This window comes from Myxine glutinosa, chromosome 3 (genome assembly GCF_964187855.1).
Source record: "Myxine glutinosa chromosome 3, kmMyxGlut1.1, whole genome shotgun sequence".
Lineage (NCBI taxonomy): Eukaryota > Metazoa > Chordata > Myxini > Myxiniformes > Myxinidae > Myxine > Myxine glutinosa.
The window spans coordinates 73,727,986-73,750,469 of record NC_136263.1 but is presented as its reverse complement, the minus strand read 5'-3'; the positions used below and the strand labels follow the sequence as shown (position 1 = coordinate 73,750,469).

The window sequence follows — 22,484 nt, the reverse complement described above, 5'->3', positions numbered from 1 at the left end:
TGTGAACAAAATATCTCAAAAAATGACGATTCGATTTTGGTGAGGATCTGAATATGGATTCGGATATGAGAATTATTTAATTTTTTAAGTGATTCTTCACCATTGCGAGATCGTTTTTGGCTCTATACATAGCAGGATATCTCAAAAAGTTATGGATGGATTTGTACGAAACTTGTTGGACAGGTTGTGCGTGTGACAAGGAAGAATCGATTCAATTTTGGTGAAGATCCGGATCCAGCTAGTAGATTTTTAAAAGTGATTCTTCACCATTGAGTGATATGGCCAACCAGGCTGAGGTATGCTCTACTGCGTGCCGTCCAGTTCAGGTGTGTTTTGTCAAACTCCAATCGGGCTTTCTTATGTCTCCTGGGTCTTGTTTACTGTAAACAGAGATGATGTGCTTTACCAGAAAGCTCTAATTTGGTCTCATCTGTCCACAGGACATTCTCCCAGAAAGATGTTGGCTTGTTCACGTGTGTTTTGGCAAACTCCAGTCGGGCTTTATTATGTCTCTCTCTCAGCAGTGGGGTCCTCCTGGATCTCCTACCATAGAACCCCCTTTAATAGAGTTGGCAATGGATGGTGCGAGTTGAAACTGTCGTACCTTATGTCTGAAGGTCAGCTTGAATCTGTTTGGCAGTAGCTCGAGCTGCTTTCTCCACCATTCAAACAATCCTTCGCTGCAATCTACGATCAAGTTTTCTCTTCCGGTCACGTCCAGGGAAGTTTGCGACAGTGCCATGGGCCTTAAACTTCCTGATAACATTGCATACGGTGGACACAGGAACATCAAGGTCTATGGAGATGGACTTTTAGCCTTAAGATTGTCCATGCTTTGGCTACAATCTTGTGTCTGACCTCAAACAATTCTCTGATTTTCTTTTTCTCCATGCTCATTGTGGTACACACAGTGACACAAAACAGCAGAATGACCTCTCTATTGAAACTGGTTTGAATGAGTGATTTTTATATTGCAGGCACCTGGAACTCACCATCGGTGAGTTCAATCCCAAAGTAAAGGAGAATCATGTGCTTGATGATGTGATGCAATGGCCTGCTTGCGAATAATCAATCCATCAGTTTGGAGTCGTGCTGAGAATCACACCCACACAATCGATAGGTCAGAGGTAAATGTGCCATCTCTGCACCTTCCTGTTGGGGAGACACACACATATATATATATATATATATATATATATATATATATATATATATATATATATATATATATATATATATATATACATATATATATATATATACATATATATATATATATATACACACACACACACACACGCAATTTTTATCGGCTTAATGTTAATGGAAATTGATTGGCTGATAAAACTGCAATATAGCTTGTTGGTTGGATTAAATGCTCCTCCTTGCTAATCATGTGAGGGCATTTTAAAGGGTTTGTTGTGTAGTTATTGAAGTTAAGTGTGTGGATATGATGGCCTTGTTGGTTGCATCATTGTGGCTCATGTGGGGGCACTTTGGGCATGGCCTGATGCATTGGAGCTGCATTGTATCTAACGGGCTGAAACAGTTTGCCACACGCTATCTTGTTTTACAAATACATTTGAGTATGGATACCAGATAAATCTAAAAGCGGGCTTACAAAGCAAATTCAAAATCCAAATAACATTCTGCTTGGGGAAACTTTTTATTGCAAATAAAAAGGAAATGAATCGAGCAACAAACCATTTGGATATTGCATAACCTGATCAATTTGGCCAACCCCTGCTCTGCGGAGAAAAATGGCCTGCAAAGGTGGTTATTTCTTCTTTATAACCTGATCGATATTCATTTTGAATAGTTTAATTACATAAAAATTTAACAGATTGTAAACATAATTGAGCAACACCACAACAATACACGTGCAGCTGTTGCTTTATTCAAAATAGTATATTAAAATGGTAGAACTAAACTGGACAGAAAAATAAACAACTTTGAACACATACAAGCAAATAAAGTTATTTTTCCAGTCTAAGAAATGCATAAATACCCAATTGTGACACATCGAGTGGTTAAAAACCCTGATATCCATCAGGTGGGTGATTTCATTGAAATTCAGTCAGAAAAAGCAAGCCAGGTTTAAAAAAAATTTCTCTGGAAAGAACAAATGGGTAAATACAAGACTGAACAGAAAGATGGACAGACAAACAAACAAAGGAGAAAAAGTAAAACCAAAGTTCTTTATTTATTTATTTATTTTACAAACAGAAATTACATTACACCTAAAGCCTTTTCAATGCGCGCTTTTTGTCCACCTTCTTTTTGCCCATTTGCTTTTTGTCCTTGTCACCAGCATGTTTCTTAGCTGAGGGGCCATCAGCAGTGGCAGCTTGTTGATCCAGTTTTGAAAGACCATTGGGGCCGGCAGGCATGGCATGGATCTCTGTGATTAAACGGGCATGCTGCGCATAATCTTCATATGCTTCGAGGAGAAGGCGCCCGGCCTCCTCGTTCAGTGCAGATTCCGGATTTGGGTGGATGAGAAGGCACTTCACAGTCTAATAAAAAACATATTAACTCAATATTAACAAAATCACCAAAATTATGCGGTATTTTAGTACTTATTTATTAAATAAAAAAGAAAAGAAAATTGACAATCAGATGCACTGCAGTATCACGAGCGAGTCATTCGTTTCTTACCTTCAGCCCATCTTAAATAGAAGACCTCATTCCTTCCGGCAAATAAATTTTATGAACTTTGTCGTCCTCATTCACCTTCACATTATTTAATTTTGGATCTAGGATATTTCATTCTGAGATCATCATTCGTACCTTTTCCTTTAATGAGCCACCTCTTGACAATTAAGCAAAAGGGGCATCTCCATGGTATCTACTGTGTCATGTAATTTCCTAAATAGACCATGAGCCACAAGCGGTTTTCACGTTTTGTTTTACAAGTTCATTAATGTCCACCTGGGAAGTACCGTGTGTGTGTGTGTGTGTGTGTGTGTGTGTGTGTGTGTGTGTGTGTGTGTGTGTTCAATACAATCACCAATATTGTTCCCAGGTCTGGAAATTGAACGTCAGTGAGAAATGGGTGAAATCAAAAACAAGGTTAAATTTGGTTGCAAAGAAACTCTTTTTCCCCAGCAATGGCACATCAACCTAATTGCAAAAATGAAGTTAGAGTACAAATACAACAACAACAACAGGCATTTTAAGGCCATTTTCCCTGAAAGAGTGGGGATTAGCCTTGCGGTCCCCATGACGATCTTCTCCATTTTGCCCTATTTTCTGCATCTCCCCTTGTTAACTCCCTTGCCCGCATTTCTTCTTCGACCATCTTTAGCAAAGTCTTTCTCGGTCTTCCCTGTCCTCTACTTCCTTCCACATTCATTTCCATCACTCTTCTCAACCAGTCACTTTCATCTTTCCTCAACACATGACCAAACCATCTCAAACCGTTTCTCTTCACAGCATCCATCACAGGCTCTATTCCCATCATCTTTCGCAATTCATCATTTGTCTTCCTCTCTCTCAACGATACTCCACACATCCACCGAACCATTCGCATTTCCACCCTTTCCAGCCATCGTTGATGCTCTACGTTCATTACCCATGCCTCGCTCCCATAAATCATAACACTTCTCACACATGCAGCATACACCTTTCCCTTCAGCTTCAACGACACTCCCCTCCTCATCAGCACGCCACTCAGTTCCCGAAACTTCTTCCATGCACATCTCACTCGAGCAACCGTTGCCGAGTCTGATCCACCTTCTCCATTCAGCATGTCTCCTAGGTAACAAAATGTTTTCACACCTTCCAGCTTCACGCCGTCTCCAAGATCCAATTCAACATTTCCTCCATCTGCAGCTCCCTCTGTGCACACCTTACATTTGAATGTAGCTGCCACACTGGTTAATGACCCTCTTAAACCACTACATTTTTGATGAACCCACTCAGTGCACATTGTACATTGAATGGAGTTCACTCCGACACCCTTCCTGCACACAGCACATGGCCACTTCCCAGTTCTTTCCACCTCACCACATGCTTTACCACTTGCCATCACCTTCGTTTTTCCAATATTCACCTTCAGACCTTTCGTCTCCAAACATTCCTTCCACTTGTTCATCTTCTCCTTCAGTCCATCCATACTTTCTGCAATCAACACCAGATCATCTACATACAACAACTCCCATGCTAAACCCTCCTTTACATTCTGAGCCAGCACCTCCATCACAGCTACAAATAGTAGTGGACTTAGTACTGACCCCTGATGCACTCCCACCTTCACCTCAAACTCACCACTGTTCCCGTCCTTCGTCCTTACAGCTGTGCATGCTCTTTTGTACATTGCAATCACTACTCTGATCAACCATTCCTCCACTCCTAACTTCCTCAATGCCCATGTCAATACTTCACGTGGAACCCTATCGAATGCTTTCTCCAGATCAACAAACCCAAGAAACAACTTCTTCCTCTTCTCCATGTACTTCTCCTGCAACTGCTTCACAATAAAAAGCATGTCTGTCGTTCCTCTTCCTGGCATAAATCCAAACTGCATTTCATCAATCTTCACTTTCTTCCTTATCCTCCTCTCCAACACCCTTTCCAATACCGTCATTCCATGCTCCAATGAGTACAAATGATGCATAAAATCACCAATGGAGCAAATTATATAATCATTAAAAGTATAAATATTACCTGTTGCAAGGAAAAGAATGTACCATAGCTACCATGTAGAATGTATCCCAATTTCAATTCATAAAAGTCCGTTTTGCAACCATTAATCATCCGCGACCACCAAAAAACAAAAACAAAACAAAGGTCCCAAACAACCAATACTGAGATTATGTCAAACCTTTTCAGCAGGTTTAACGATAGGAATCACATCTTCAGCCAAACATATTTTGCAACTTATCAATCACGACATAAACTTGCTGTCACAAATTTCTGTGTACCTCCACACCATATATATATATATATATTGTTGTGGTTTTTAGAACCCTCCACTTTGTAAATATCTGTAATATTCCCTTATAAATAATCCCCTGTAAATATTCCCATTTTTGGTGTAAAAGGTCAAAGGTCGCACCCTAGTTAGGCTACGAGCAACACATAGCACACCATAGGCTTCTCCTTTAGTTATTTCATTAGTATGTGTTTCAGGTAAGGATCTGTTCCCAATAGTTGAATCTGCGTTGTATTAATTAAATAAGAGTAGGCCCCCTTGTCAATTCATATTGCGGCGTAGCCTTCCTCCAAATTGTGTTCCTCGGCTTGCCAGTAGCGTTCGCTGCCTGGCTCAGCCGCCATTGAACAGGAGGTCAGGCTTGGAGAAGAAGGGGGCAGGGCGGCAAGAACGAGGTGTGGCCACGTCAACTCACCACCAGGGCGTGGCCGGTAAGCCCTCACCAGCCAACCAGGGCTGAGGTGAGCTCGTTAATAGGCGTGGCTTGATGAAGCGTGGCTTGATTTCTAAGCGGGTTATAAAAGCACAAGCGCCAAGTCCTCTCACAGAGATGCGGGGGATGAGCGAGAGATGCACGAGGGAAGGCCATTGATGAAGAACAGCGCAGGGGACCGTTGCGATTGAGAGAACAGCGCAGAGACGGCGGATGATAAGAACACTGCGCAGAGGATCGCTTGGAACCATCGTTTGATACGAACTGCCGTTTGGTTTGAGAGCGTTCGGCACGCTATACGCACGCAGCATCCCCGCCCCTCGCATATGTAAGGTCGGTCGTGCGCCACCGACACGCGAAGCTGCCTGCCATTCTTCGCGGCGGACCCGGAGCCTGGAACCATCGGCCTGGACCCTTCTCTTCCTTCCCACCACCACCACCCCATTCGTGTAAGTGTGTTTGTACTGTCCTGGGCGTGTGATAATAGAAGACTGTTTAAGGCTGCCCTGTGTCACTGCTTCTTCTTCTTCTTGTATATTCCCTTCTTTCATTTCCTCTTCGGGTTTCTTGTACATAATTAATAAATTATATTTGTTCTTGCTTTACTTTGGTTCCTCTCATCCGATCGCTTGTGGCCTGTCCCCAATTGAATATCGGTGGTACGATATAGGAACCGCTCAGAATCGGGTTAGTCTTTCTGCTAACGGCTCGAGCTTCGGATTGCTAAACCGCTCGGCAATCTTCCATCTTGTCCGTGGCTCGGGCAGAAGTATCGCCCTGCTTCCGACCGGAAGAAGCGTGGTATCTTCTAGGACTCGGACGGCCAGCTTAATAGACGAGGGGATTAAATCCCCCTCGGTAAGGGGAGCGCCGTAAACCGAGATCCGCAACAATATATATATATATATATATATATATATATATATATATATATATATATATATATATATACAGTGGTACCTCGGCTTACGAGTGCCCCAACGTACGAGTTTTTCGGGATACGAGCCGTCGCTCGGGCGGTTTGTTGCTTTGGGATACGAGCCGAGATCCGATGTACGAGCTCAAAAAATTTATTTTTTTGAATTTTCCGGTTGTGGCTTCCGGTTCCGGTCACGTGGTTATCTTGCCGTGAAAGCATCTCTGCTTGGATATAAAACACGCAATCGTCGAAATACATTAGCGAGGAATCTCCTTGCTCCAGCCGGTGACGTCATCGGCGGGGATCCCCGCCTCCAGAGTGGCTGGTCACGTGACCGCCAAAGCGTGTCGCGCGTGCGGGTATGAGCTACACCTGTGGATCACGTGACCACGGAAGCACGCCTCGCTTGAGAGGCATGGCTTTCGGTTTGCGTTTTGCTTTATAAGGCGCGATAAATGGGCTTTTGAGTGTTAGCGGTTCATGGCGTTGACGGTTCATGACGGTTCATGGCGTTGACGGTCAAAAACCCATTACATCAATTTTACCAGGCACTGTACAGTAAGTACAGTGGACACCAAATGCACGGTGGAAGGCTAGAAGTAGAAGATCGTCCAAGACAAGTGAGAATAAGCCATACTTTGGAGATGACGTCATTCGCTGGTCCGATAACCAAAGATGTGGTATAAAAAACCAGGTGAGCTAACAATGCAGCAATGAAGGAATTCGGCCAAGGCACCGGCACACAACGACCTACCTACATCGAAAGACTCAATGCCAATGGTGACAGAAGCCAAGACGGCCGGCTTAAACACCGCCGAAAGACCACGGTGTACCAACTTACGATGCAGAACATCTTGCACTTAATATGATGACAACAGGTGCCATCCTCTGACGTACCATTACAGGTACAGGTACAGTACACGTGAGCACAGAGCAAAAGTTCACTGAAACCGAGATTAAGAAAAAAGAAAAAACACCTCGTGGTCCGTGCTCGATATCCGAGTTTCAATCTTTTCAAACACATGATGCTCTCGGTCACGGTATCTCCTGCGAGCTGCTTCTCCTTCAACCACACAAACAACAACTTCTCCATATCTTCATGGATAGAGGTCCAGTTTATTTCTTTACATTCTCTTGTATTATGTACAGTATATACGAGGTCGTGCTTGTTTATACATTATTTGTTATTTATAAAGTACATTTTTGTTATTTAAAAGCACCTAACAAAAAAAATTGGTGTTTTTTTTTTGAGGCTGGAACGGATTAATAGCATTTCAATGCATTTGAATGGGAAAATTTGCTTTGACTTACGAGCGATTTGGCTTACGAGCTCCGTCACGGAACGGATTAAACTCGTAAGCCGAGGTACCACTGTATATATATTAGGGTGGTGCACAGATATATGTAATATTTTATACTATTAAAAATCCATGCTCCACAAGGCTGCCCTTGTTCCTATGTTTATAAAGATCATATGAACCAAACACGAGGTCAATTGGAACTTATTTAGAGGTTGCTCAAAAATAAATTTTTTTAATTTATCCTGTTTTTTTTTTCAGATGGCAGAAACTCGCAGCTCTTCCACAGTTTGGTTGCTGGGCAAATCTGAAAAGGAAATAATATGTGGGGGACTACCAACCAAAGGACACACATTGCAGAAAATGGTGTACCATCACATACAAGAACACCATACAGTTCGTGAAAGTGCCAAACTTAGTGTACAAGCTGTGTGCGCATACTGGGAGAAAGCACAAATTCCAGTGCAGAGTGTAGATTCATGTGAGCGCCAACTGTTGAAGTTGTACGATGCCTACAAACTGGTAAAGAAAAATAGAACCAAGACATTTGAAAACTATAGAGTGACGGAGCAGATGTTCAAAGACGATCTTCAATCCCTCTTCGATATCTCACCAAATGATGCGCTTGAGAAAATGACGAATGAAGAAGACAAAGCATTCCTTATCATGCAGCGTGAGGATCCCTCAAGTTCACGTATGGGATCTGTGGACAACACTCTGGCAGTGAAGGAGAACAGAAAGCGTATCAGGCTTGAGAATGAAGATAAAAGAAAGAAGAAACATGCTGCTGAGACTCGAACAGCAATGCAATCTGTTCCATCAACATTGGCTGTGGTTGATGATGATTATGAGTCTGAGATTGAAAGCTCTGATTCAGGGGACAATGAATTCAAACTCCAAAGTCCATCTTCTGCCAAACAGGCGAAAAAGGCTCCCATCAATGTGATCACTCCAGCAATAGTGGCAACTCTGGACAGAGTAAATCTCTCAGATCGGCGTGCTATGTTTGTGGCCAGTGCTTTTGCACAATCTCTTGGTCATACCATTGAAGACATTTCTCTGTCACACAGTAGAATTCGTCGTGCTCGAATTCGTGGAAGGGAAATAATGGCTGTTGTGGAAATCATTCAAGACCACAACTTTAGTCCATCTGTTGGTTTAATTCCATTAAGACCTTTGACATCATTCTGCAAATACAAGGATGCAATATAAATAAGGTTTGGCATCACATAGGTCAATCCATAATATAGTTCAATGAAAGCAAGCGTAATATTCTATGCGGTACGTACCGTTAGCGAGTCTACTAGTCAATGTAACATGTCACAGGAGAAGTCGCCTAGAGCAACGGCTGCATCGGGTCTTATAGCCGCGCCCCCCTAGCGGTGTCAGCGAGCAGCGAGCATCACTTGGGTTCAGCATTAATACGATTTCACTACAATGGCCACTGAAGAAAAGGCAAATTTCTCATGTAATAGCCCACTCGGACTACACTGGGATGGGAAACTGCTCCCTGATTATACTGGCAATCACAAAGAATCTGTTGATCGGGTAGCGATACTTGTAACTGGTATGAATTACCAGTACATCATTACATCAATGGTATGAACACATCATTCTGATGGATGATTTATTTTTTCCAATAAATGATTTATTGTCAAAGTAATACATGAATGTTTAATCTACTGTTTTGTTATTAATCTTAATTTGACTATATGAATGAACATTGAACAATTAACAATTGAACATACATGTACATTGTACAATGGTACATTGTACATAATTATTTATTAGTTTACAAACAAACAACAATAACAACAATAAATAATTTGAGTAATTGAAAATAGATAATTACTCCCGCCAGGGAGTAATGCATTCGATCGTGTCCGTGTGTGTCCGTGTGTGTGTGTGTGTGTGTGTGTGTGTGTGTGTGTGTGTGTGTGTGTGTGTTTGTGAACAAGATATCTGGAAAAGTTCTGAACGGATTTGGATGAAAGTTGGTGGGATGATTGCCCTTGGGATAAGGAAGAATTGATTAGTTTTTGGTGAAGCTCAGGATATTATTCCGGATCCAGGAATTTTTTGAAGGATTGTTTACCATTGGAAGATAGGGCTCATTTTTTATTATCATTATCTTCTATATATTCTATATTCAACATTGTGATATGAAAATAGTTTTCATATTTGTTGTAAATGTAGTTTAAACTCGTGGTTATGTGTTAGAGCGGTGTATTTTGTTAGCAGCGTCGTCTTCAAGGTTCTTTTTTTTTTCTAATAAAGACATTCTATCATTTTAAAACCACCAACGTGTGTATTAGGTTTCCCCGTTTCATAAAATGTATCGTTTGATACATATAATGCTTTGAAACTGTTTTTTTTGTTTTTGACCTCAGAAGAGATATCAACATTTACCTCAACGAATGTCAATCGCGGTGTCAGTATTTGATGAACTTATAAAGACTTACGTGAGTTATACGTGTGACAATCATGCGCACGGGATTCTTCCCAGAAGAATGAGTGGTCGCATTAGCTTGTACGACTTAAAATGAGCGAGTTTTGTTTTGACGTTTGGGCCAGTTTTACATGTTGTATCCCTAAGGAATGAAACGAACGTTTTTCCTGGCTTACAATTTTATTTGAAGTCACACATGCCTCAAAATACACTCACTTATATAGAATTGAACGCTGAATCCGAAAATGTAAGTGAAATTGCCTTGTTTTTTTTTTTAACATTATCTTCTATATATTCTAAATATATATCTGTGCAGTGTCTGTCTTGTGTTGTCTTGTGTCACTGAACTACTCCCTCAAACTTTTGTGAAATCGTACTATTCCAACTTGACCCACGGCGGGAGTATGCGCTCGACTGAGTGGCGTTCTAGTTATCTACGAATTGATGTATGAATATGATGCTAAAAATTCTGTATCTTATTATTCATTAAAATTTGTCAACATTTTGAGCAACCTCTAAATATTGTCCAATCAAGCTCAAATTTTCACCACAAACTACTTTCTTCAATAGGAATACGGGCAGGCTTGTGGAGAAATGAAAATCCAATCTTCAAATTTTTGGACCACCCTATTATATATATATATATATATATACAGTAATACCCCGGCCAACGTCATTAATTGGTTCCATAAGCCGTGACGTAACTCGGTTTTTGACGTAAACCGGGCGTAATGCCTTTTAGCTCTTTCACGAGCCCCGATCTTGTATACAAAAAAAAGAAAAGAAGAAGCCTTTAAAATGCCTTAAAATGAAGACAAACACCGTAAAACTAGAGTAAATAACTCGCGAAAGTATATAACTATCGCTAAACCTTAAAGAAAACTAAAAACACATTTTAGTCATATTTTTTAATGAGTAATGAACAAAATTAATAAATGAATTTGTAAAGAATAATAAATAAAATTAATAAGATGATGTTATTCACCTTAAACATGGCATCTCTTCTGAACACAAACACACATTTTAGCAGTCTTATCCGGCGGCGCTTTTTCAGTGATGTATGCGAGAATACGTTCCCTATCATGAATGATGGTCGATACCGTCGACCGTGGCAGCCCTAAGGCATTGACCTTATCGCGAATCAGTAAATATCAACAGGGGGCGCTCCACCGCAAAGCATGATGGGATCGAAAAAAGGGCAAAGGTAAACACGAACCCAGAAGAGGAAGCGTCTGTCTACGATCGACGCTGTGTTTACGGAAAGGAAGATGGCTAATGGGAAAGAAATTCAGCGTTTTTTGGCATTAAAATCCAGCGATTTAAAGAAATATTTGAGGGAAAGGGGGGTTCCCATTGGAGAAGAGAAACAACCTGCTTATGCAAGAACAGTTCCTGAATGTTGAAACCTCGATCGGCCATACAAATATCGCTGGGCTGGAACTTGTCTACAATGTTCATCTTTACAATTTTTTTGTCTGACGTGTTTCCTCCTGTAGGTTTGGAAATGTATGAAATTGTTCCGCTAGGTGTAATACCAACAAGGCACTTGAGAGTAGGTCTTGACTTATATTGGCTGTACACTCGCAAACAAAACTTGCAGCGACCGCCGGCGGCGCTATTGCCCCTTTCCGATCCCATGACGCATTGTGGTTCCGATTCGCGATAAGGTCTATGCGCTATCACCGACACTTTTTCACCTTTTTCATACCTTTTAATCAGATTTAACTTATCTTCCATCGTAACCACATTACGCTTGGAAACACTAGCATTATCCTTCTTAGGACCCATGGCTAACAGACACAGTAAAGGAATACTGTACGTCGCCTCTGTTTTGAATGAGAACCAGCAGCTGCGCGTACGTACAGTATACTGTACATACATTTTAATATATTTTTAATGTGCTTTTTATTGTATTTTAAATTGTTTTTTTTAGCTTCTTTTATTGTTAATTTATGTACTATTTTATTTATTTTAAATATATTTTTAAGGAATTTTTTTTTTTTGACGTCCGTAGGAGTGATGTAAAGTCGCACATAATGACGTTCGCTGAACTGAAATTTACTCTAGAAGAGTGGCGTAAAGTCGGATTTGACGTAGGTCGAAATGGCGTAAAACGGGGTATGACTGTATATATATATATATATATATTGTTACGGATCCGGGGGACGGCACTCCCGTTAGCAAGGGGGGGTTAATCCCCTTGTCCTGTTAAGCTGGCCGTCCGACCGGTCCTGGTACTTGTAACGCTCTTTTGCGGGGTGGGATTGATCAGGGTTATTGGTCCAGATATTATCCCAAATACCTTTATCAATCCCTCCGCAAAACAGGGAGACAAGTACCGCTCAAATCCCGGACAAGATGGAGCTTGCCGAGCGGTTTAGCAATCCGGAATCCGAGCCGTTAGCAATGGACTAACCCGATTCATAAGTGGTTCTGCCGAAATCATGCCAGATATTCAATAGGGAAAACACGAAGACGATCGGACGAGAATGAAACCAAGAATAAGAAGGAACAGGTATTTATTAATTAACTATACAAAACCAAAGAAAGAGAAGGAACGAAAGCAATATACAGAAGAAGAAGAAGAAGAAGACAGCGCAAATCCTTAAACAGTCTTACTTAAACCCACAGGACAATACAGACTCACACGAATAGGGAATTGCAGGCAGGAATGGCTGGAGGAGATGGTTCAGGTGGGACAACAGGGCTGGAAGGTTTGGCAGGGTACAGCGAGCAGGTCCGCTCCCGCTCCACGCTGGAAGCGCAGCCGGCGGCTCCACGTATTCAGCTTTACACGGCAGGGGCTTCCTGCAGCAGCTCTGCGCAGCTCGTCTCTCCTGCCTTCTCACCGACTCTCGTGCTCCCTCACTCCTCTCTTCATCTGCTCCTCTCACTCATCTGCATAAGCAGTCCCTCGCAGTCCCTTTTATTGGCCTTGGCCGTATCAAGCCGCCGGCACCGCTGACACGCCTACCGGTGGGCTCACCTCGGCGATGGTTGGTTGGTAAGGGCTCTCTGACTCCACCTTTGATGACGAGGTGGTGCCACGCCCGTGATCCGGCGGCTCCTCCCCCCTTCTTCTCCGATCTTGGCCTCGTGTGCAATGGAGTTTTGGGGCGTGGTGCCAACGAAAACAGCCCAATGCAGCGGCGACGAACGCCGCCTTTCTGGCCCTTTGAAGAGACGATTGGGGCACTGAAGGGGACCTATCTTATTTGATTGATGCAACGTAGAGTCAACTATTGGAAACACAGCCTTACCTGGAACACATAATAATGACATAACTATAGAGAGGTCCTAAAGTGTCCTACGTGTTGTACATGGACTAACTAAGGTGCAATCTTTAATTAACAGCCAATTAAGGGGACATGCACACAGGGGTCATTTATAAGGGAATTTACTACTAAATTTACATGTGAAGGTTCTAAAAACCGTAACAATATATACAGTCACGTGAAAAAGTAAGTACACCCCATGTAAAGTTGACATTTTCAACATATTTCAATATACAGCTATTTGATCTTCATTTCAACAATATTGACAGATAAAGGTGATATAATATATAATATAATATAATCCCTGGTGTTGGCTTAGCGGCTAGGGTGCCAGCTTAGGATCCAAGGATCCTGGGTTTGAATCCCGGTCGATCGCTGAATTAACGCCAGAGGGGTTGACTCGGCCTGTCATCCTTCTGAGGTCGGCTAATTGAGTACCAGTTCACTGTTAATTCCCTGTTTGTCGTAAAAGGCGACAAACAGGGTTGTCGGCAGGAAGGGCATCCGGCCGTAAAATATTGCTTCAAAAAGGGGGCAACAAAAACAACAACAACAACGGTGCCCGAAAAAGGCCAACACCCGCTTTGCGGGGAAAAATGGCCTCTAAAGGTGGTTATTTTTTTTATAAAGGTGATATAATATAACAAATATCATGAAACATTTACATTTTGTAGTCCATTGTATAATTTAAATAAACATGAATGCAAGTTTCGCATGTGGAAAACGTTAGTACACCCCTACATTTATCACTACTTCAAATACCTAAAATTAGAATCAGGTGCACCAGCTCAGGTGCAAATGATTAGAACGTTGCTAGAGAAGATCTTGGAGGAACCTGTCTTATTTAAACCTCAGACATTTAGTTTGGTTTGCTCTTTGTTGTTGAAGTGTGCGGCGTCACCATGCCAAGATCAAAGAGCTCTCTGAGGCCTTCAGAAAGAAGGTTATAGATGCCCACGAGTCTGGGGAGGGATTTAAAAAGATCTCCAAACAATTTGAAATCAATCATTCGACTGTCCGGAAGATCATCTACAAGTGGAGAAGATTCCAAACAACTGCCAACTTGTTCAGGCCAGGCCGCCCCAGCATGTTTACCCCGAGAGCAGACCGCAAGATGCTGAAATAAGTCTCTAAGAACCCCAGAATGTCATCACGGGACCTACAGGTAGCTCTTGCCACTATTGATGTCAAAGTGCACGAGTCTACCATTAGAAAGAGGCTGCACAAATTTGATCGACATGGGAGGTGTGCCAGGAGGAAACCTTTGCTGTCCAGAAATAACATCAGGGCACGACTAAAGTTTGCCAATGAACACCTAGGCAAAGACCAGCACTTTTGTAACAATGTGCTCTGGACAGATGAGTCAAAGGTAGAGCTATTTGGCCACAGTACCAGAAGACATGTTTGGCGAAAACCAAAGACAGCATTTGACCACAAGAACCTGATACCAACTGTAAAGCATGGTGGTAGAAATATTATGGTTTGGGGCAGCTTTGCTGCATCAGGGCCTGGGAAGCTCACCATCATAGAATCCACGATGAATTCTTCATTGTACCAGAGGGCGCTTGAGGATAATGTGAAGCCATCTGTCGGAAAGTTGAAGCTCAACCGAAGGTGGACCTTGTAACATGACAATGACCCCAAACATACCAGTAAATCCATCAAGGAATGGCTGAAAAGAAAGAAATCGAGGGTTCTGGAATGGCCAAGTCAAAGCCCGGATATAAATCCCATCGAGATGTTGTGGGGGGATTTGAAACGAGCTGTGCATGCAAGAAACCCCTCAAACATCGCGCAGCTGAAAGAATTCTGCATGGAGCAGTGGGCAAAAATTTCTCCCAGTCGATGTCAGAGACTGGTAGACAGTTATAAGAAACGCCTACTTGAGGTCGTTTCTGCCAAAGGGGGCAATACCACCTATTGGAGCCAAGGGTGTACTTACTTTTTCCACATGCGAAATTTGCATTTATGTTTATTTAAATTATACAATGGACTACAAAATGTAAATGTTTCATGATATTTGTTATCTTATATCACCTTTATCTTTCAATATTGTTGAAATGAAGATCAAATAGCTGTATGTTGAAATATGTTGAAAAAGTCAAAACTTTACATGGGGTGTACTTACTTTTTCACGTGACTGTATGTTAGTGGGGTCACCCGTGGGAATCCCACGGGCATGGACGTCTTCATTTCGATATTGCACATTCAGTTTTACAAAATGGTTACTGGCAATTTATCAGATCCACAAATGATGTAATCTACACAATGTATTTACTTCTGATAACATGTGAATGCATGGTCATGCACATGGGAAATACAGTTTGAAATGTGTGATTACATCTCATGTAAAATGTGACTTCTGGAGCTCAAATCCTCTCCCTCCCCCATCCCCCCCACATCATGCACACTGCACCAGGGAGTGGATCACCCATAGGGGAGTGGGACACACACACACACACACACACACACACACACACACACACACACACACACACAAGTTTCTGTCTTCTGTCCGTCCCCAAACGACTCCCTCAGTTTTGGAGATCGCCCCACCAAACCTCCTATGGAACGTTTTGGGGTCCCAGCGGATGTTGTAAGGTCGGTATGAGGTTTCAAAAATCCCTCAATGAAATTATGATTTTGAAATTAACTCAATACGAACCAGCCGCGAATCCGGAAGTGGACAGATGACGGCAATGAGCTGGTTTGATAATATCTCAATACAATTGTCATTGAAAACATTATTTTCTTAAAGTATTAATTTATGATTGGAATGACGTTTGGAATTGAGTGAATACAAATGTCATTTTCAATTCGTAATTTTATTCACCCAACCGTACGGAACTACTCCACATTCAAATTTAAATATTTGTTTATCTATCTATAATTCCAGTAATCTCTGTACGTTTGTACGTTTGTACGTCTGTACGTCTGTACGTCTGTTTGTCTGTGACCGCTGTTTCTCGACAACCACGGGTCCGATATACTTTTAACTTGCCAGGTATATTGCTGGGGACCCGAGGATGTGCCTTTTCAAGGTTTCATATTAATCGGACAATTACTTACCGAGCTATGTCCAAAAAACGATTCAACCAATCAGAGAGCAGCGAACGATCGCGTGTGCCGAACGTGGAGGACACACTCTGCCTCGGATGGCACATTTGAGAGCGTATTCATTTATTTCACGTTTGCAAACTATGTTGGCGTTAAACTATGTTTTAAAACTAATAAAACCGAATTTGCGATTCATTCGCTTTCCTGCGCGTTTGTGCACGCGATGGCGATTTCTTTACCAAACTCCGGAAGCCGTTCGCTTTGGACCAAACCATTGCATGTAAATAGAGGGGGGGGATTGTCACCGTACTCGCAAGCCGTTCGCTTTGGACCAAACCATTTCATGTAAATAGAGGGGGGGGATATAATTTTAGATATAGATATAGTACGGGCAATGCCCTAGTTTCATGAATGTTGATAAAAAGTTTATTTCTTATATTAATGCTATTTAATTTGTGATTGGAGTTATGCTGTTTAGAAGGAAAATAGAGATATTGAGTTCAAGTGAATGACGAAATGCCGTGACAGTTTCTAATTTCTCAGCGTGACATTCGCGGATCGCCATATGCAGATTCGCCATTGACTGGGTACGGAACCACTTAAACAGGTCGTTTTTCGTGGAAGTACTTCACGAACCTGCTGTCCATGCTTCATGTTCGACTAGAAGTGGCACAGGAATGTGGAATTTATTGGTTCCATGCTTTGGCATTCACCATTCCTGCATTGTCTGCTTGCTTATAGCCTCCCACCTGTATGTAGCATGGGTACCTCGCTAGTGCACATACATATATATATATATATATATATATATATATATATATATATATATATGTATATATATATATATATATATATATATATATATACATATATATATATATATATATATATATACATACACACACATATATATATATATACATACACACACATATATACACAAAGAATTAAGTTAAGCACCCCTACACAAAGAATTAAGTTAAGCACCCCCTAATATATATTCTTTGTGTATATGTATACATTGGCATATATTCTAAGGTATGTGAGATCATACCTTGTGAGATCATTGGAACGTGCATTACATCGGGAATGGAACAACCTGCCACAGCAACGCATACGACGGCTTACAGGGTCTATGAGACGTAGGGTTGAGTCAGTGATCCGATCACGTGGGTCCTACACACGTTATTGACGCAAAGATCGCTAGAGGTCTTCTCAGAACAATGACTGTACGTTAGAAAACATAAACGTCATCCACACTGTCCGTGATGGACCTATAGCTCCATACTTAAATTGAGGTGAAAATATGCCTAAAATTCCCAATAAATTTCACCTTAAATTATTCAGAATAAAATATTGAAAACGGCATGATTGTTATGTTTTTATGTGACCATAATATCACTTCTCCAGAAAATATAGCAATATCATGGGTATATTACACTGTTTTGACGACAACAACCTTGTAATGTGCGAGGTTGTAAAAAAACGGGGGGGGTGCTTAACTTAATTCTTTGTGTATATATATATATACATACACACACACACACATATATATATATATACATACACACACACACATATATATATATACATACACACACATACATATATATATATATACATACACACACATACATATATATATATACATACACACACATATATATATATACATACACACACACACATACATATATATACATACACACACATACATATATATACATACACACACATACATATATATACATACACACACATACATATATATATATATATATATATATACACAAAGAATTAAGTTAAGCACCCCTACACAACGAATTAAGGTAAGCACCCCCTAATATATATTCTTTGTGTATATGTATACATTGGCATATATTCTAAGGTATGTGAGATCAAATAATGATTGGTATGACATTAGCAATTATCCATTGATGAAATGCAGATGAGTGCACTCATCTGTGACGCCCATCGCTCGTGCAGCACGATCACGTGGGTCCTACACACGTTATTGACGCAAAGATCGCTAGAGGTCTTCTCAGAACAATGACTGTACGTTAGAAAACATAAACGTCATCCACACTGTCCGTGATGGACCTATAGCTCCATACTTAAATTGAGGTGAAAATATGCCTAAAATTCCCAAAAAATTTCACCTTAAATTATTCAGAATAAAATATTGAAAACGGCATGATTGTTATGTTTTTATGTGACCATAATATCACTTCTCCAGAAAATATAGCAATATCATGGGTATATTACACTGTTTTGACGACAACAAACTTGTAATGTGCGAGGTTGTAAAAAAACGGGGGGGGTGCTTAACTTAATTCTTTGTGTATATATATAACTGTAAGAAATAGTAGAAACTCCAAAGTACGAGTAGGGCGTCTCATTTGTATTGAATAAATAATCGTTAGATTAAATAAGACGCGGACGTAGCTTCAGGACGTCGATCTTTAATTGCACCAGGGAGTTAATCATTATATAGCCTTTATAATATATATATAGCCTTTAACTTAAAACTTAGAGGTGTAATTGTCAATAGTTGAGATGTTGGGATATAACACAGTAAAACGTTTCAGTTTTCTCCAAGTTGCCTCTTTTCAGCTCTGTCGATCTTGGTAATGGTGGTGAAATGCAAGTAACACTCATGGTGACAACCTGTCATTTCTGAAAACTGCAAGTCAGTACTGCAATAACTAGCATCAAATTGAAGCGTTCCATGATTTTCTCTGCAATTTCACCTTCCCTCAAATCAGAGCAGCGGGTTATTTTGCCTTTTGCTCCCAGAGCGTGCAATGTGCATGAAACACGCTATCTTTATCATTTCGGTGAGGCTTAGAAAGCCAAACAATGTTAACAAGGAGGATGTGATTGGCAAATTTAGTTTTACATAATGTGGTGGTCACCATTAAGGCTCTGTCAAAATAAAATTTCATTTTACATAATGGCCACCATTTAGGCTCTCCCTCAGTAGTCAATGTGACAAATTAAGTTCCGTTATCCTGCACATTGTAGAACAGTGTGGATTTTGAAGATGGGAACACATTGAAATGACAGGCTCATTATTATGCTATTTTGTTGATGATTATCCATTACTTTCATGAGGGAGATCACGGGTTTGCAAAAAAGAAAAGAAGAAATTGGGCTTGGCACACAGTGTAAAAGAATCACGTTTGCTTTATCACAATATATATTTTTTATCATGGCTTTATTCTGAGATTTATCCAATTTATTCCACTGAAAATATCATGTTTAACTAGAATGACACTCTCATACGTCACGACGTCGAATGATATGCCTCTGCCCAAATTATTACATCACCATAATACTTGTACCAAGTTTGATTTAAATCTATTCACCTGTTCTCAAGTTATCACATTTTTACCTAACATGACCTCTGACCTTTGACACCGTGAGCCCAAAATGTAATCAGTTCATCTTTACCTCATTATACATACCTGTACCAAGTTTGAACAAGATCCCTTCAGCAGTTCTCAAGTTATCGCGGTAACGAAAACCTATCACGGACGGACAGACGGACAACCTGAAAACATAATGCATCTGGCGACTCTGCCAGCGGAGGTATAAAAACAAAGCACAGCAACCCACATGTGATTATCCAGATGAATCACATTCACAAACAAATTTAAAAAAACAAGTACAGATACAAAGTACACCGCCCCCATGCCAAATAAATAAATATCCTCCAGCACGGCATTGCCAGGGCGCCTTCGGCGCCCGGCAATACAGCCAGCAGCTCATGCTCATAGAGACTGTATTGGGAGGGAGAGGTGTACAATAATTGATTGATTAATTGCACAATTAAAATCAATAAACAATAATCATAAAATATTTTCTTAATCAATTGGCTAATAGCATACCTAAACCACCAGTGCTTCATCCGAAACTGTAACTTTTTGAAAATTAATTAAATAATCCATTAATCGAAAAAATAAAAAATTGATCGATCAATAAATAATTAGTCGATTAATTGATTAATCAATAAATCAAAAAATATCCTTTAGAGTCACATCACTTGGTCACTGTTGTGTCCAAATATTATCTTCCTAGCTCAAAAGGTGCCTGAGATATTGCCCAGATGAGAAAGGAAATAAATAAATGATTAATAATGAAAATAAATAAATAACAATCATAGAAAAATTAAATAATTTATCAATTGGCTAATAGAACACATACACCACCACCATTTCATCAGAATATGTAACTTAAAAAATAAAGAAATTAAGTCATTAATCGAATAATTTATAGATTAATTGCTAATCAACAAATCAAAAATGGCCTTTACAGCCAAATCACTTGGTCATTGTCATGTCCAAATATCAGCTTCCTAGCTGAAAATGTGCCTGAGATATTGCCCAGATGAGAAAGGAAATAAATAACCACTTAATCGATAATAATTAAGTAACTAATCAATTAATTGATTAATCAAAAAAACAAAAAATAGTATTTTTGACAATGTACTTGCTCACTATTGTGCTGAAATTTCAGCTTCCTAGCTCAAAGGATGGCTGAGATATCGCCCAGACAAACAAGAAAACAAGCAAACAAGAAAACAAGCAAACAAGCAAACAAGAAAACAAGCAATCAAGAAAACAAGCAATCAAGAAAACAAGCAAACAAGAAACCGGAGTGAAAACTGAGTGCTCCCTTTAAGCACCTAAACACTGCCTGATACTCCCTGATGAACCTCTGAAAGTTTGATGAATATCCGTTCACCCATCACTGAGAAAAATGGCGACACAAACACACACACAGACAAACAAACAAACGGCTCTCTCATGGTATAGATATATACAGAATACATTGCAGAATTGTTACAGGCCTCAATTTTATATCAACATTTTACAGCCTACTCCATAACCTTGCATCATCATCTGTACACAAAAACCCAAATTGGATACCACTTCTGTTTTCTTGTTTGTCATGAGCTCAAGTCAGACATTATTTTTTGTTCCCATTTCCCTTCTATTTATTATAATCTTGTTCCATTCTGCAGTTTGTTATTTAATCAGGAAGCCAAATATGATATAGTTGCTGTAAGGGAGACATGGTTGAATAAGGAGAGATTGGAGAAGGCAAGAAGGCTCAAAAATCTCAAGAAGAGCAGAATATCTCAAAACGTTGTGGACATATTCGGATGAGAGTTTGTTGACAGGTTGGGTGTGTGACAAGGAAGAATTGCTTAGATTTTGGTGAAGATCCAGATCCAAGAATTTTTTCATTTTTTAACTGATTCTTCACGATTGAGAGATGGGACCAAAAACAATATCTGTATAGCATTCATATTTATTTCAATGATATTTCAAAACGTTGCCTTCCTAACTCTGTGGATTTCCCCAGGAAGATCAGCACACAATTGCCTCCTCTAACTATTTATTTCAAAACGTTTTATAACATGATATTTCAAAATGTTGTGGACAAGTTATGACAAAACTAGGTGGATGAGTTGGTTAGGTGGCAACAAGCCAATTGGATTTTTTCGAGTTAGGTCTGTCTTCAGAGTATTCCCCCACTCCGCTTCAGAGTATGCGTTTGCTTCCATGTCGTGTTCTGCATCACTATGTACCCATCGTACCCTGTCGCATACAACTGCTCCTGGACTCTTTTGTACATGAGAAGGTGGAGAAGGTTCTATAAACCGTAGTCTCCGATTTGCAACTGGACCGAATGGCATCAGCTCAGGTGTCCTAAAAACCTGATCTTCTGCTCTTGCACATCCTCTCTGTCCTTTTCACTCTATAATTTGCCCAAGATCATCTTCGATCTCCATGGAAACCGCCACTCATTCATTCCTCTTTTGCATGGCTTGGGGAACCAACTTTTTCCCCGTTATAAAGCAAAACTATTTGGTATATTCTTAAGATAAAAAACCCCAAAGAACAAAAATACGATTTGAATTGAAATAATGGTCGTCTTTAAAAGCAAGGAAGAACATAAAACAGCTTTACATTTCCAGGAGTGGAACACAGAATCGATCATAAAGTGAAAATGCACAATTGCGAACCGTGTTCAAAAATGCATGTAGTGGTGGGCTAATAAGGCAGATGTGTGGTCTGAAAGCATATGATCATTTATGAGATCCATCAT

The 22,484-nt window shown here is 40.3% G+C and overlaps 1 protein-coding gene and 1 long non-coding RNA gene across 7 annotated transcripts in view; one reads left to right on the top strand and one right to left on the bottom strand.

The window, feature by feature from the left end:
• Window positions 1-22,484, top strand: part of LOC137423425 (uncharacterized) — an 85,297-nt gene that overhangs the window by 11,703 nt on the left and 51,110 nt on the right. Inside the window, exon 3 of one of the 4 annotated variants that reach the window (XR_010983698.2) lies at window positions 978-1,127. The exons of the other annotated variants lie outside the window; for them this stretch is intronic. This is a non-coding gene — a long non-coding RNA (uncharacterized LOC137423425). The remainder of the gene's footprint in view (window positions 1-977; window positions 1,128-22,484) is intronic. 4 annotated transcript variants of the gene reach the window in all.
• UBE2S (ubiquitin conjugating enzyme E2 S) overlaps window positions 1,643-22,484 on the bottom strand; it is a 74,904-nt gene continuing 54,062 nt past the window's right edge. For all 3 annotated transcript variants that reach the window (XM_078774202.1, XM_068110591.2, XM_068110592.2), the window contains one exon: window positions 1,643-2,516. In XM_078774202.1, coding sequence (XP_078630328.1) covers window positions 2,241-2,516 — 276 coding nt within the window. In that variant the 3' untranslated portion in view covers window positions 1,643-2,240. The remainder of the gene's footprint in view (window positions 2,517-22,484) is intronic.